Raw genomic sequence first — 14,103 nt, 5'->3', positions numbered from 1 at the left:
TATACATGTATGTGCATATGCAGACATGCATACATATGTATTACAGTTACACACACACACACACACACACACACACACACACACACACACACACACACACACACACACACACACACACACACACACACACACACACACACACACACACACACACACACACACACACACACACACACACAAACACAAACACACGCACACGTAGGCGGCAGAGACGATGAGCAAGCGCAAAACGACGCGACCAACCTCCACACACAAACACATGCACGTAGCCAATGTGTATATGTATGTAGGCGCATGTGTCTGCCTGTATGTGTGTATACAACGGGGCGAGCCCCCAAATCTGGATCCCCATTGCGGACAACAAATAACTTTACTGAGCAGCAGCAACAGCAGCGACAACGGCGGCCAGCGGCAGAGGCAGAGGCAGAGGCAGTGGCAGCGACTGCATTGCTTGCATTGCATTGCCAACAGCAAACGGACGCCACAAGGAGAGAGCAAAGATAAACAACTCTAATTTTAGTTGTCTGTGGCGGTTATTAAGTGGTTCGCGGAACTCTTGAATGATTGAGTTCGGTTCAGTTCAGTTGGTTCGCAAAGAGTTCGAGTCTTTGCCTTTACAGCATCATGCGTTGCGAGCCGGTTTCAATGAACAGAAACAGGATTTCGTCACATTATTATAAAATTACAGTTAATGCAGTCAAGTGTCTTGCAGTGGGGCTGCTCTCGCCTTCTCCCATATGTACATATGTATGTATGTATGTACATACAATCACACAAGTTGGCAAAGTACGGGTGCATGGCACATACATACATACATATCAATGTATGTGCATATGTATGGATGCATGTTATCGTCTAATTTTTATTACACACATACATGTACAATTCTGCTTGACTTTACATTGTATATGACCTACACAGTAGACCCGTCCAGCCCCTGTGTCTAGGCACAGACGACGCCCACCAAATTTTGTCGTCGTTTGAGTTTTGTATTTCATTTTTTCTAAGCAATTTCCGTTAGCCAGATAAGAAAGCAATTGGTAATGTATGTATGTATGTATGTATGTACAATATGTATTTGTATTTGAAAAGATAAAAAATTTTATAATTTTGCTGGTGGTTCACAACAATAATGTGAAACCCACACACACACAGACATCTACATACATATGCATGTACATATGTATGTATGCTGTTTTGTTAATGCTCCAAGCCATTTGTTTTCAATTTAAGCGTATATGTATGTATGTATGTACTTATGAATGTATGTATGTATCATGTTGTTTAGTTTTGCCAAGAAACAAGTTGAAAAAAAGACACGTGCGAACCTGTCGCGCTTAGTGTGTGAATTTGATTATATGCATGACACACACACACTCACACGCATACACACAAATATGTGGGCGTGTGTCTGCTGCGCAAATATATGTACACATGTGTGTATGAGCATATTTATGTAAGTGCATAGCATGTGGGCATATGCATCTGTGTACGCTCGCATGTGTGCGTGTCAATTACGCCTACCAGCACTCACACAGCCAAAGACTCGGCTCACACGATCACGTCATTACTGTTGTTGCAATTCATGCGAGTGCCGTTGCAATAGCAAAAACCACATTGCGACAGCCGAGCCTCTTTTAACAATAACAACATGCAAACTACCCTACAATACATGCATACATATGTATATACATGCATATGTATGTAAGTATACATAGGCATTTGATAAGCACGTATGTATGCATGTACACACGCACACACACACACATGTATAGCACATGTTTAAGTGTTCTCGGTAAGCAGAAATGTGTCATACCCCAAGTCTAAAAATCAAAGAGCAAGAAATAATAAGAGTAACAAGCATTACTAAAAAAAACAAAAACAACAAAAAAAAAAAAGTAAGTTCCTTTGAACTAGGTGAGCGCAAACGTCAAGCGAGCGGCAGCGAAAGGCTAGGGAAATGTTTGTTGAGCTCCATAGCAAGAGAAATAGGAAGAGAGGGTAAGTGAGCTGCTGAGTGAAGTTGCCAATAAAAAGGCACAGTCGGTGGGTAAGGCAATGCGTTTCAGAGTGCTGTTGGAACGTGCGAACGTCAACGACGGCACGTAAGATATAGAAGCATGTACACAAGCAATGTGTATGTGTGCATGTGTGCAAACACACGCACATCTGTACGTATGCATGTATGTATGTACATACATACATGCCTGTGCATACAAACATCTGTACATGCAATGGCAGTGGAGGCTACCACCAACAACGGAAAGTGCGAGACGAGCCCCACGAACGCCAAAAGCAGGCAACGACCATCAACAAAAAATTCCATGCCGTGTGCTTATATGTATGTATGTGTGTATGAGTACGCATACATTTACACATACAGTCAAGGAGAAAACAAAGAGAGCCTGCTCTGGATGGCAGCGAGCAGCTATGCAAACTTGTTCTTGTAAACTGAGCATAAACTGTTATACGCGGCAGCGGCAGTAGTAACAAAGCGAAATGAAAATACAAAAAAGAGTCGCAGAAATATGTATTTGAGAATCGTCAGTCTATACCGACATTTGAATAACCTGCAAATGCTTAAACTATATTCAAATGCTAGCAGCAATATATTATTAATACAAACACATACACAAGTATCTACATTTGTATGTGCATTCATTGACTCTGAATTTAACGAATTTACAAATATCAATGAATATGACAGATATGATATGCACAAGCTATTCAGGGCTTGCCAATAAGCCGAGCGAGCGTATAGTGTGCAATGGCTTGCTGACGATGGCAAAATGTGTGCGACACACACCTGACCGCTCTCCCGCTCCGTCTTTCAGTGAGAGCAGAGGTGCTCTGCCCGCAACGTTGGCCGCCTCTAAATTGTATGTACGTACAACAGCCATTCATGAAGCGCCTACTAGGCACAACATGTTCTCTCTTGCTCTCTATGTGTGTATGTATGTTTTTGTGCGCTCATTCTCTCGCTCTCTCGCTCAATACGCACACTAGCGAACACGATATTGTATCTTGAACGCAGGCCCAGCAGAAAATGCTGCCCTCTCCAATACGAATTGTCAATTTTGACCTTCAAGGTTCCTTCAAAGTACACTACGTACACACACCATACACATACATATATGGACACACACACTCACACACAGAGGCAAACACAAACGACGCTGACGTTGACGGCGACAGCGCACGCTCGACGCGTCGGTAGCAGCAGCGTAAACCAACTGGCAGAGCTTCACGGAGAATAATTCCGTAACAAACGTTTCACAGCAGTGGACGCGTGCAGCGGACGAAAATAAAGCGGCCGAGACAAAAGAAAAAAGTATTTCAGAAAAGCAACGCAAAGTCAACTAAAAGCGAAAATCGCAAACAAATAAAAAGAAACAAAATTTAAATAACTAATTCAAGCAAACAAAGACAATAATCTCGCACAAAACTAGCAAAAAACAAGGCGGCCAACAAAAAATAAAGAAAAGATAAAATAAAAAGAATACGAAAAACAAGCGAAAAAAAAAAACGCGAACTAAACGCGCGTGCACAAAAATACAAGTTTCTGTAATAAATATATATAGTATATATATTTTTTTTTTTGGTGCCAGTGCCTGTGACTGCCGTTAGGCGACTGCCAAAACTAAAGCCAAGAGCTAAAGCGAAAGCGAAATCAAAAGGAACAGCAATTACAACGACATGGACCAAGAGCAGCAGCAGCTGAATGGCGCGATGCGCAGCGTTTCTATAAATAGCAACGGACTAGCCACAAAACTGAATGGCCACAACGGCTGCAAAGGCACCGACGAAACGGACAATGTAAGAGTGCAGCCCACGGCGACGGCGGCGGCGGCGGCGGCGGCGAGCGGCGTCAGCTTCACTATCGGCAGCGAAACGAGTAAAGCGACAAATGCAGCGAATTCGGCGACTGCGGCGACCGCGGCGACAGCGAACGCAAATGCAAATGCAATTCAAATACAAACATCAGCAGCTGGTGCGAGTGCAGCGGAAAAAAAGAAAATGGTGCACGAGTTATGTCAGCAGCTGTTGCTAACCGATGAGCAGGTGCAGGAGCTGTGCTATCGCATACTGCACGAGGTGAGGCGCGGCCTGGCGAAGGACACGCACGCCAAGGCGAATGTCAAGTGTTTCGTTACCTACGTCCAGGATCTGCCCAATGGCAATGAGCGCGGCAAGTTCCTGGCCCTCGATCTGGGCGGCACCAATTTCCGTGTGCTTCTCATCCACCTGCAGGAGAACAACGACTTCCAGATGGAGTCGCGCATCTATGCGATACCGCAGCACATCATGATCGGCTCCGGCCGTCAGCTGTTCGATCATATTGCCGAATGCTTGTCCAATTTTATGGCCGAGCATAATGTGTACTCGGAGCGCCTACCTCTGGGATTCACGTTCTCGTTCCCCCTGCGCCAGCTGGGCCTGACCAAGGGCCTGCTCGAGACCTGGACAAAGGGCTTCGACTGTGCCGGCGTTGTCAACGAGGATGTCGTCCAGCTGCTCAAGGATGCGATCGCGCGCCGCGGCGACGTACAAATCGATGTCTGTGCCATACTCAACGACACGACGGGCACTCTGATGAGCTGCGCCTGGAAGAACCACAACTGCAAGATCGGCCTCATCGTCGGCACCGGCTCCAATGCCTGCTACGTGGAAAAGGTCGAGGAGGCCGAGCTCTTCGACATGGCCGACAATAACAAGCCGCACGTTCTCATCAACACGGAGTGGGGCGCGTTCGGTGACAATGGAGCACTCGACTTTGTGCGCACCGAATTCGACAATGACATCGACAGCCACAGCATCAATCCCGGCAAGCAGACGTTCGAGAAGATGATCTCGGGCATGTACATGGGCGAGCTGGTGCGCCTGGTGCTGGCCAAGATGACACAGAACGGCGTCCTCTTCAATGGCCAGGGATCGGAGGTGCTGTTCACGCGCGGCCTCTTCTTCACCAAGTACGTGAGCGAAATCGAGGCCGATGAGCCCGGAACATACACCAACTGCCGCCTGGTGCTGGAGGAGCTGGGCCTCTCCAATGCCACCGATGGTGACTGCGCCAACGTCCGCTACATCTGCGAGTGCGTCTCGAAGCGAGCGGCCCACCTCGTCTCCGCGGGCATCGCCACGCTGATCAACAAAATGGACGAGCCCCACGTGACGGTCGGCGTCGATGGCAGCGTCTACCGTTTCCATCCCAAGTTCCACAATCTGATGGTGGAGAAGATATCGCAGCTGATCAAGCCCGGCATCACCTTCGATCTGATGCTCTCCGAGGACGGATCTGGACGCGGTGCGGCGCTGGTGGCGGCGGTTGCCTGTCGAGAGGACATACTCAATAGCAAGTAAACGGTTGGCAATCGCAGTCGCAATAGCAATCGCAATCGTTATTGTAATTGTAATCGTTATCGTTATCGTAATCGGAATCGGCGTCGCAGTTGCTAAACTAAGCAAAAACCAATCAATTGAGTTCGAATTCGATCAATTTTCGAATTTCGAATTACAAATTCTTAAGGCGAAAAATGAGTTAGTTTCCTTTTGCCGCCGCTGCGGAGGCGCCACTCGCTGCCGCCAGGTAGCGCCAACGCGGGGCGCTTAGTATTTAAATTAGGCAAGTTCTTAGACAAAAACAAAAAACAAAAGAGAGAAAATGCGCTAAAATAATGGAATGTGTATGCTTTAGCAATTGTTCTTAAATTCAGTTCATTCATTATTTTTGTTTGTTTTTTTCTTTTTTGTTACATTGTTTTAGTAACTGTAGTTTTGCTTTATCTCTTTCTACACCTATCTCTCTATATTAATTAAATAAATTATTTGTATGTTTAATTTATTTGGTTGAATAATCGATTCTCGATTTTGTATAAACAAAAAAGAACAACAACAATTGTTATATATTTTACAATACACCCACATACACATACGCATATTTATACACCTATAAGATATATAATTTAATATATCGGGCAATTTCTTATTAAAATGGCAAAACAAATTCAAAAAACAAAAAAATCAAACATTTTTTCGATTACGAATTGGCAAATCCTTAAGCAAAATTTAATCGAATGCTAAGCTAGAATGAGGAGAGTAGGCAAAAAAGAAAGAAAGAACAAAAAAACGTGTAGCGCACTTTCATGCGCCGCCAAAAAGTGTTATACTGTGCTACAAGCATCATCATATCCTAAACCAGGACAAGACAAAATGGAAACTAGAAAATCGCACGTTGTTTATAAAAACTACTAATTAAACACTAAAAGAAAAAAAAAAAAACAAAAACAAAAAACGTAAAAAATATGGAAAAAGAAACACAGAAAGGAATGTGTTTTGTAATTGTAAATGTTTATAACTAGCAAATATATATATTGTGAAGCGTTATATGATAATACATACAGCTTATTTAGCCACTATTTCGATGTATTTTTTGTCTTTCTTTAGTTGATTTTTTTTTTTTTTTTTGACTATCTTATAAGCAGCTAAACAATTCTTTTTATATTGTTTCAATATATAAGCAAACTGTTGCTACATATATATGTATATAAATTTATTTATATGTGTATATGTAGCTGAGCGTTATATATGTATATACATATATATATCTATATGTATATATATATGTATATGTCTAGTTTAGTGCTTAATTATTATGTAGTTTTAAATGTTATGAACGATGAAAAAAGGTACCTTAAAGAGTCCTAAATATATACGAGACAACCTTATATACATTTACGAAAAAAATGAGAAAGAAAAGAAAAAACACACACACACACATACACCCACATAAATAAAATATAAACACAATTGATAATTTTTCTGCTAGCTGCAAGCGTAAATTTTATTTTGGTTTCTTTTTCTGCAATCTTTTCAGTGGTATTTTTTTTTTTTCATTTGTTGCAATTTTTCTCCACATGTTTGTTGGTATTTTAAGGCGTATTTTGGCAACTGCGCGCAGGCGACGCATTGCATGTTAAAAATAATTACAAATGAAGAAGAAATGAATAAGAGAAGAAAAACAAAAAATCAAAGAATATAATCAATTTTTTTTGCCATGTATTTTTAATAAACTTAGCCAAGCAAAGCAAAACTACAACACAACTCACTGTTGAGAGAAAAAAAAAAAAAAAAACGAAAATTAAGCAAAAATCGTGTTTATATTTTTCATGAAAATGTTAAAAATTTGAACAAAATTATCCCTGATAATGATAATGAATGACTAATCGATTAATGGATACAGGATCGATACAAGTGCGGCGCAAGCAGAGTGCGACAAAGACCCAAGTTGAAGAAATTTTATTGTTAAGCGACACTCAAACAGAGAGAAACTCACATAAGCACACACACATACACATACAAAGCCACAGTGTAAGGGGAATATTTTAACAGCTGAACAGAATTTAGCGGGCAAAGAACAACAAGTGAAACAGATATGACAAAATGATTTGGAAACAAAAACAATAAAAATGATAAAAAAAAAAACAAGCTGAGAAACAAGCGAAAACGAAACCATTTGTCTCTTTCTCGCAGGCACGTCTTGCTAGCTGCAACAGGGTGCGAAAGGAGAGCCACACACGCACATGCAAGTGCAAGAGCTTGCACTCAACAGGAGAGTTCGCTCTTTGGCTAGCTGTCAAGGAAAGAGTGGTGGAAGAGGGAGAGAGAGAGAGAGAGATGAATGGACGCACTGGAAAGCGAAATTGTCACGTGCCATCGCTGGAAGATCACATGACGCAATTGTATAAATTTTATTTTTGTTTCGTCTGCCAGTTGTTGAACGCCGGCTCTCTGGGCGAAGCCGCCGCATCGATACTAATTGATGAAACATTGACGAGAATAGCAACTGCTATGTTATGGCTATTAATGCAGCCTACATATAGGAAATTAAACACCAACAATTGCAATGACTGTCGCCTTAGTCACAAGCCGAACTCGACTGGCCCAATTAAGAATGATTTCAATTCGTTACGTTTCATTTCGTTTGACGCATTTGAATTGCACCCGATCGATCCGATTGACGCCTCGCAGACAATCGATCGAGCTGAGTTGCCTTTGTGGCGCATTGTTCCAGCGGGCGGGAAGTTTGAGTACTCAAACAAATTCCGGTCGCAGCCTCCTCCACCCCTCACCGCCCACTCTTGTATAGAGCCCGGAACATTTATTGCCAGACACCTCTCAAATAGATTGATTTACTGTTGTTTGATTTGTTGTTCATAAATATTTGTTATATTGGTAACTATGTACATATTATGTGTATATCTACAGTGGGTGTTGTAAGTTTGTGGCAAATAACTATATGCATATACATACATACATATGTGTATACATGTATAGGAGGTGATCTTATCGTTTCAATATCAGAAATAAAATTTATATATGTACATACATGCATATGTATTATTAACATTTAAACCTCGTTATACTGCTATCATTTGTATCTCTATTGGAAATCTTAGCTAGCTTTATTACAGTCGTATCGATACTTTTGCAACCGCAAGCTGGGAACTTTCGCAAGTTCCGCGAAAGTTGTTTTTATTAAAATTGCCAGCCATATGTAAATTCCCTGACCCAGTCACCAGTCCCCGATCTCCGATCCCCGATACCCGATACCCGATTCACAATCCACGATCCCCTCTCTACGGCGCTGGACTGCACTGGTATAAATGTATGTATGTATGTACATAGAGACCACACGTACAGACTTATATATAGAATGCATTGCACAGATCACGTTTAAAAGGCTGGCGAGTCATTTCAGTGGGAGCGCAATAAAAAATTCAAATGCAAATCGTAATATGACTATGAATGTGGATTGCGAGTGTGAATGCGCGCTGTTTCGCAATGTAATATGTGATTTGTGGATTATGGATGCGATACTCGATGTGGATTGTGGATTAAGGATGTGGCTTCGTGAATTAGAAATATGTGGGCTCTAAGTGTGGACTGTGGAAGGATATTGCACATTGTGGGGATTGGGAAGTGAATTGTGGAAATAAAATGGTAGTGGCTGTATATATGCAAATAATTAAAAAACATTTTATTTTAATATTAATTCTGGATATTGAGTTCGGGATTTATTCAGTGGAAAAGTCGATTGTGGAAGCGCAAGTAGCTTTACTTTTGTGCGAAACCTATGACGCGACTCTTGGGATTTTTCCATTTATTAAATTTTTTGTTCATATATACATACATATTTATATTTATATATTTGTATAAATAGATTAGGTCCAAACTTATGTGGATGATATACATATATGACAAATGATGGGCAAACTGTGCACAGATTGAGGTACAAAATACCAGGCAAAAAGCGTTCACTTGATGAGCTAATGAGATATTGATAATGACTCTGGGCTACGGAATTTTAAATGCTTGATGCCTGATGCCTACATTCGACTAGCGCATACCCTGTAAAAGTGTAGCGCCCTAGCTACGTAAATTCAGTAAATAATTTGCATTCAAAAAACACGTAATATACATATGTACATACATATGTATGTATGTATAATGCAGAACTGATTTCAGACATTTGAATTCGCAGTTTGCATTTCCTTGTTGTTTTTTTTTTTTTTTTTTTTAACCATTTTTATAAGCATAGAGCATTTAAAATACGAAAGAAGACAACATATGTATGTATGTATGTCTAAAATATCCATACAAATCTCGACACGAGCATAAAATGTTTATGGGCTATGTATGTATGTATGTACATCTATACATACATACATATGTACATATATAAAAACATTATAATGTATGTCTGTTGGAGATATAGACATCTATGTATGTATGTATATAATCCTTCCCCGATCGCCTGCGTCAGTGGGCAGCCAGCAGCCCGTGGACAGGCCGCAGAAACTATTTATCAGCAAATACTTTGACATTTTGTTATTTCGTTATGTCGCGATCTTGAGTTAATTTAGCGCCGATTTAGCAAATTTGTTTTCTGTGGGGTTTCGCACTTTACTTGTTGTTTTTGTGCGGCAATAAAATGAGGGAAAAGAGAAAACAAACAGTGTAAAAATAAATGTCTAAATTTAAAGAGCAATATTGTAGTTTTCATTTTTGTTTTTTAATTTTCATTATCGAGCATAGAATGAAAACAAAATACGCAATTAAGCTAACGGTTAGTGTAGAGCGGGCAGAGTGCAGAGCAAGCGGCTGAGATATTGTGAAGGGCGGACAAAGCGAACAGGCACGCCCACATGCAGTAACGCCTGGCCGTTTAATACGATGCCCACTTTGCAAATACCCTGCAGTTGGCATATACACATACGTACGTATGTACATATGTACGCTCTGATATAGAAATATCTGTCTATGCTTATTGCATGAATTGCATAAATTTGCACACTTTTTATACGAATTTAACACATGCGAATTGAATTTGACAAATTTGTGGCGATTGCCCACGCATGCTGTTCGGTTGAGTTGGCAACTCTGTTAGACGTTAGCGTTGGCAACTGCGCTGATCTCTTGTGGTCACTCTCTCTCATTATTGTGCTCTCTGTTTATCTTCCTTTTCGTGCTGGTTATGCAAATGCCAAGTGCAGTTCTTGAAAGTGTGAACATGTAAACGTAAGCGAATCATGTGAGTGCCAACAATATTGAAAACGTTGCACTTAATCATATGGCAAAGAGCGAAGGAGAGACGAAGAGAGAGTTGTTGTTATTATTCTTGTTGCTGTCAACCGTTTGACGGATGCAGACAACGCAAATTGAGATTTGAGTTGATAATTTAGTAAACAGTTAGCCGAGAGTAATTGGAAACTATTATTCGAACATGTTTGTAAATATGTACATACAAACATACATATGCTATACATATGCTATATATTCACCCATACATACATGTACAAATATACCCACATAAAACTTGTATTTAGCACGACAAAAATGACTAAAACATTTTTTTTTTCACCTGTTGCAGTCAAACTAATATGTAGCAAAGTGCAAGAGTGGGAAAGAGCACGGTAGCAGAGGACGAAGCAAATGTGAATGCCCAGTAGACAATTCGCATGGTGAATTGAACTTAATGTTCACGTTTTATTTGTACGTTGCAAAGCAGTAAAAAAAAACACATTTTAAATATATGTACATATGTATATATGGAAGACACATTTATAGATTTCTAGCTTAATCAGTATTAATTAAAAATATATTAGCTTTATATGCGTTTGTTCTTTGCTGGTATACATACATACATGTATCTCTAATAATATCCGTAAGCACTAACTAATAGAGCGGAACTATCTATAAATGCAGCTAACGGTGCTTATACTTGTGGAACAATTGATAACATCGACAATAATATGAGGTGCTTTTGTACCAAATGTGCATTTTGATAGACGTAATATCAGACCTTTTCCTAACTTATCATAGCTATAATATTCTTCATTGTATATGGGTTTCCAAGCCATAGGAACAAAACATTTTACTGCATACTTTCAGGAAGAGGAGCTGTAAATTCAGCTGCAGCATGCAAAAGCAATCATGTTAGTTTCTATAGGCTTCAAGTTATATTCATCTTATAAGTAAAATATTTATATACTTAGATATAAACTTTGCAAACTTTTGTTTATTTTTTTCATCAGAGTAAAATGCAAATAAGACAGATACGAAGGAGATAATGAGTTTGAAGAGAAATCCAGCATACGAAGCCCGCTAACACGGTTATAAACGGTGCATGACGAGCTAAAAATAACAACAAACTAAACAATAACGAGAGAGCCTAATTACAGATAGACAGCAGTCATGTAGATAGATGATTCGCAAAAAGATAAAACTCGCTAAATAAAAAGGTAATTATGATGCCTCAAATTGGCTACTGGGTCGCAATACTAGCTTGCCAAAAAAAAAAGAGAAGCAAAGCAAAGCAAAAAAGGAACTTTTGCTCGACGTCAAGCCGCACTTTGAATACTCTTGTGAATATGGAAGCGCTGCAGAGTTACATATATTTATAAGAGAATTTGACTGAATATGATTTTTAGTGCTTGCTTTGGATACTCTGCGTTGGGAAGTAATTGGTTATTATAAATACATATATATGTAAATACATATATACGTAAGTATATGTGTTTTTGTATGCTGAATCTACACCTTTACTTCAGTTAATTACTATATTTGTGAATATCTCAAAATTCAGAGAGGCAAGCCCTCCACACTCATTTGATCCCTTTGCCTAGGCGTTACATCATTTGTCACAGAATGCATATGCTGTTTGGCAAAGCAACAACAACCAAATATTAAGTCGCGACGCAATTTCCTCATTGTTGTTGTTGTGCTTTTTTTCTTTGAATGATTGCCGTTATTATTTTATTACACACAACTGCAAATTATTTAGTGTACTTTTTTTTTCTGTTAAGCGTTTTTGTTTTATTTTGTGGTTTATTATGGAAACATTTTTATTGTCAAATTAGATTGTGAGCTGTTTTTAATGTTTAATTGAAAGGCGCTGCCTTCGTCGCCGTCTCTCTCACTCTCTCTCTCTCTCACTCTCTCTCTTTCGCACTCTCACTCTTTCTTTTGTTGCGCTGCGGTGCGCTGCCGGCGCTGTCATTGTTTGCTCATTGCAATATTTTATAATTAAAAAAAAAATGCACAAATGTTTACGGATGATTGTTTTATTTTATTTTGTTTTTTTCGCTTTTTTTTTCTCAACGATTATTTTTTAATCTTTTCTGTGTTTTATTGCATATTACATGCACACTAACTGATTTTAATTATATTTAGCAATTAGCACGGGAAAGTGAAAACTCAGCGAGTCCAAAGGGCAGGTGTTGGGCAAGGTAAGCTGATTATAGACAGTGCATTAAGGCGGAGGGAAGGGTGTGGAGATGGGTGGGAGAGAGAGTGAGAGAGAGAGAGAGAGAGAGAGAGAGAGAGAGATAGAGAGAGAGATAGAGAGAGAGAGAGGGTGGGAGAGAGAGGGGGAGAGAGAGAGAGAGAGAGAGAGACAGATAGAAAGATAGAGATATAAGCAAAGAAAGAGGAGAATGGGATATATGCATATGTTGAGAGAGTGAGAGAGACAGATAGAGTGATATATGGCAATTAAGATAGAGATTGAGAGCGGTCCGAGAAAATAAGAGTAAGAAAGAAATAAATGTGGAGATGGAAAGAGAATAGAATACAAAGAGAGCGAGAATGAGAATAAGGATAAAGAAAAACAGCGAAACCGAAAAATTGAGAGGCAAAGAGGAGCAGGAGTCGAAATGCAACAATATTAATAGAGGAAGAAAAAAATAAAGAGAGTGATACAGAGAGGGAGCTAAAAAGAGAGATGGAGAAAAATTTATACAGAAGGTATGAAGTTGAGAAAGGCAATGCAAGGAAAGCCAAAAATGAAGAGAAGACAAAGACAGAAAAAGAAAATAGGGAGAATTGAGAATCAGGATATGAAAAAATATTTAAGAAATACGAAAATGTACTTATGCGAAAAGGAATGTACAGAAAAATATGTTAATATTGTTATTTGAATTTGATTGCGGATCACTTGAAGTTAACACAAATTCTCAAATTGATTTTAGCGGGGAGATAGGAAGAGCGAAAGCAACAGCGACTCCGAGGTATTTGTCACTGAGAAATGCGAACATGCACGAGCCACGCTAATCGATAACCGATAACTTTGCTTGAGGGCAGTCGAAAGTCAGCGAGAATACGGTTGTTTCCAGATCTCACAAGATCAGGGCCATGCCCAGCCGCTGATTGGGACGCTCGCTAAACACTTAACCGGCCAATTGGTTGGCCACCAATACAAAACAATTGAGCGCCGCCAGTCCGAGAGTTCCCGGAGGGAACCGCCTTGAACTACATACTACAAGTGTATATACATATGTACATACCATCCATATATTCATTGAATTAATTGTTTTTGAAAGATGTGGCTAGAGAAATGCATGGGATACAATTTTATTATATCAACGAAGCACTTGAATCAATTTGAGCTGCCTGCGAAGCGCCCGGAATCGGACAGGCAAGTAATAGAGGTTTTACAAATTTAGATATGTATATACATATGTATGTGTATGTATGTATATGTGCATATGTAACTGATTTGCTACGATTGTCGGCCATCTAATAATAATATCCATTGGCATTGCA

The 14,103-nt window shown here is 39.8% G+C and overlaps 1 protein-coding gene across 1 annotated transcript; it reads left to right on the top strand.

Moving 5' to 3' along the window:
- Nucleotides 1–3,230: 3,230 nt before the first annotated feature.
- Hex-A (Hexokinase A) lies at nucleotides 3,231–5,654 on the top strand. Its single transcript, XM_030388552.2, has one exon. It carries the CDS (start codon nucleotides 3,697–3,699, stop codon nucleotides 5,359–5,361), a length of 1,665 nt encoding a protein of 554 aa, XP_030244412.1. The 5' UTR covers nucleotides 3,231–3,696; the 3' UTR covers nucleotides 5,362–5,654.
- The last annotated feature ends 8,449 nt before the right edge of the window (nucleotides 5,655–14,103 follow it).

Source organism: Drosophila navojoa, chromosome X (genome assembly GCF_054131105.1).
Source record: "Drosophila navojoa isolate 15081-1374.11 chromosome X, UAZ_NAV_1.0, whole genome shotgun sequence".
In the NCBI taxonomy this organism is placed as follows: Eukaryota; Metazoa; Arthropoda; class Insecta; order Diptera; family Drosophilidae; genus Drosophila; species Drosophila navojoa.
The sequence above is the reverse complement of the archived record's forward strand: the minus strand, read 5'-3'. Positions and strand labels throughout refer to the sequence as shown.

Bases quoted from the DNA above. Each gene is read 5' to 3' on its own strand.
- Hex-A (XM_030388552.2), top strand. From the start codon at position 3,697: ATGGACCAAGAGCAGCAGCAGCTGAATGGCGCGATGCGCAGCGTTTCT.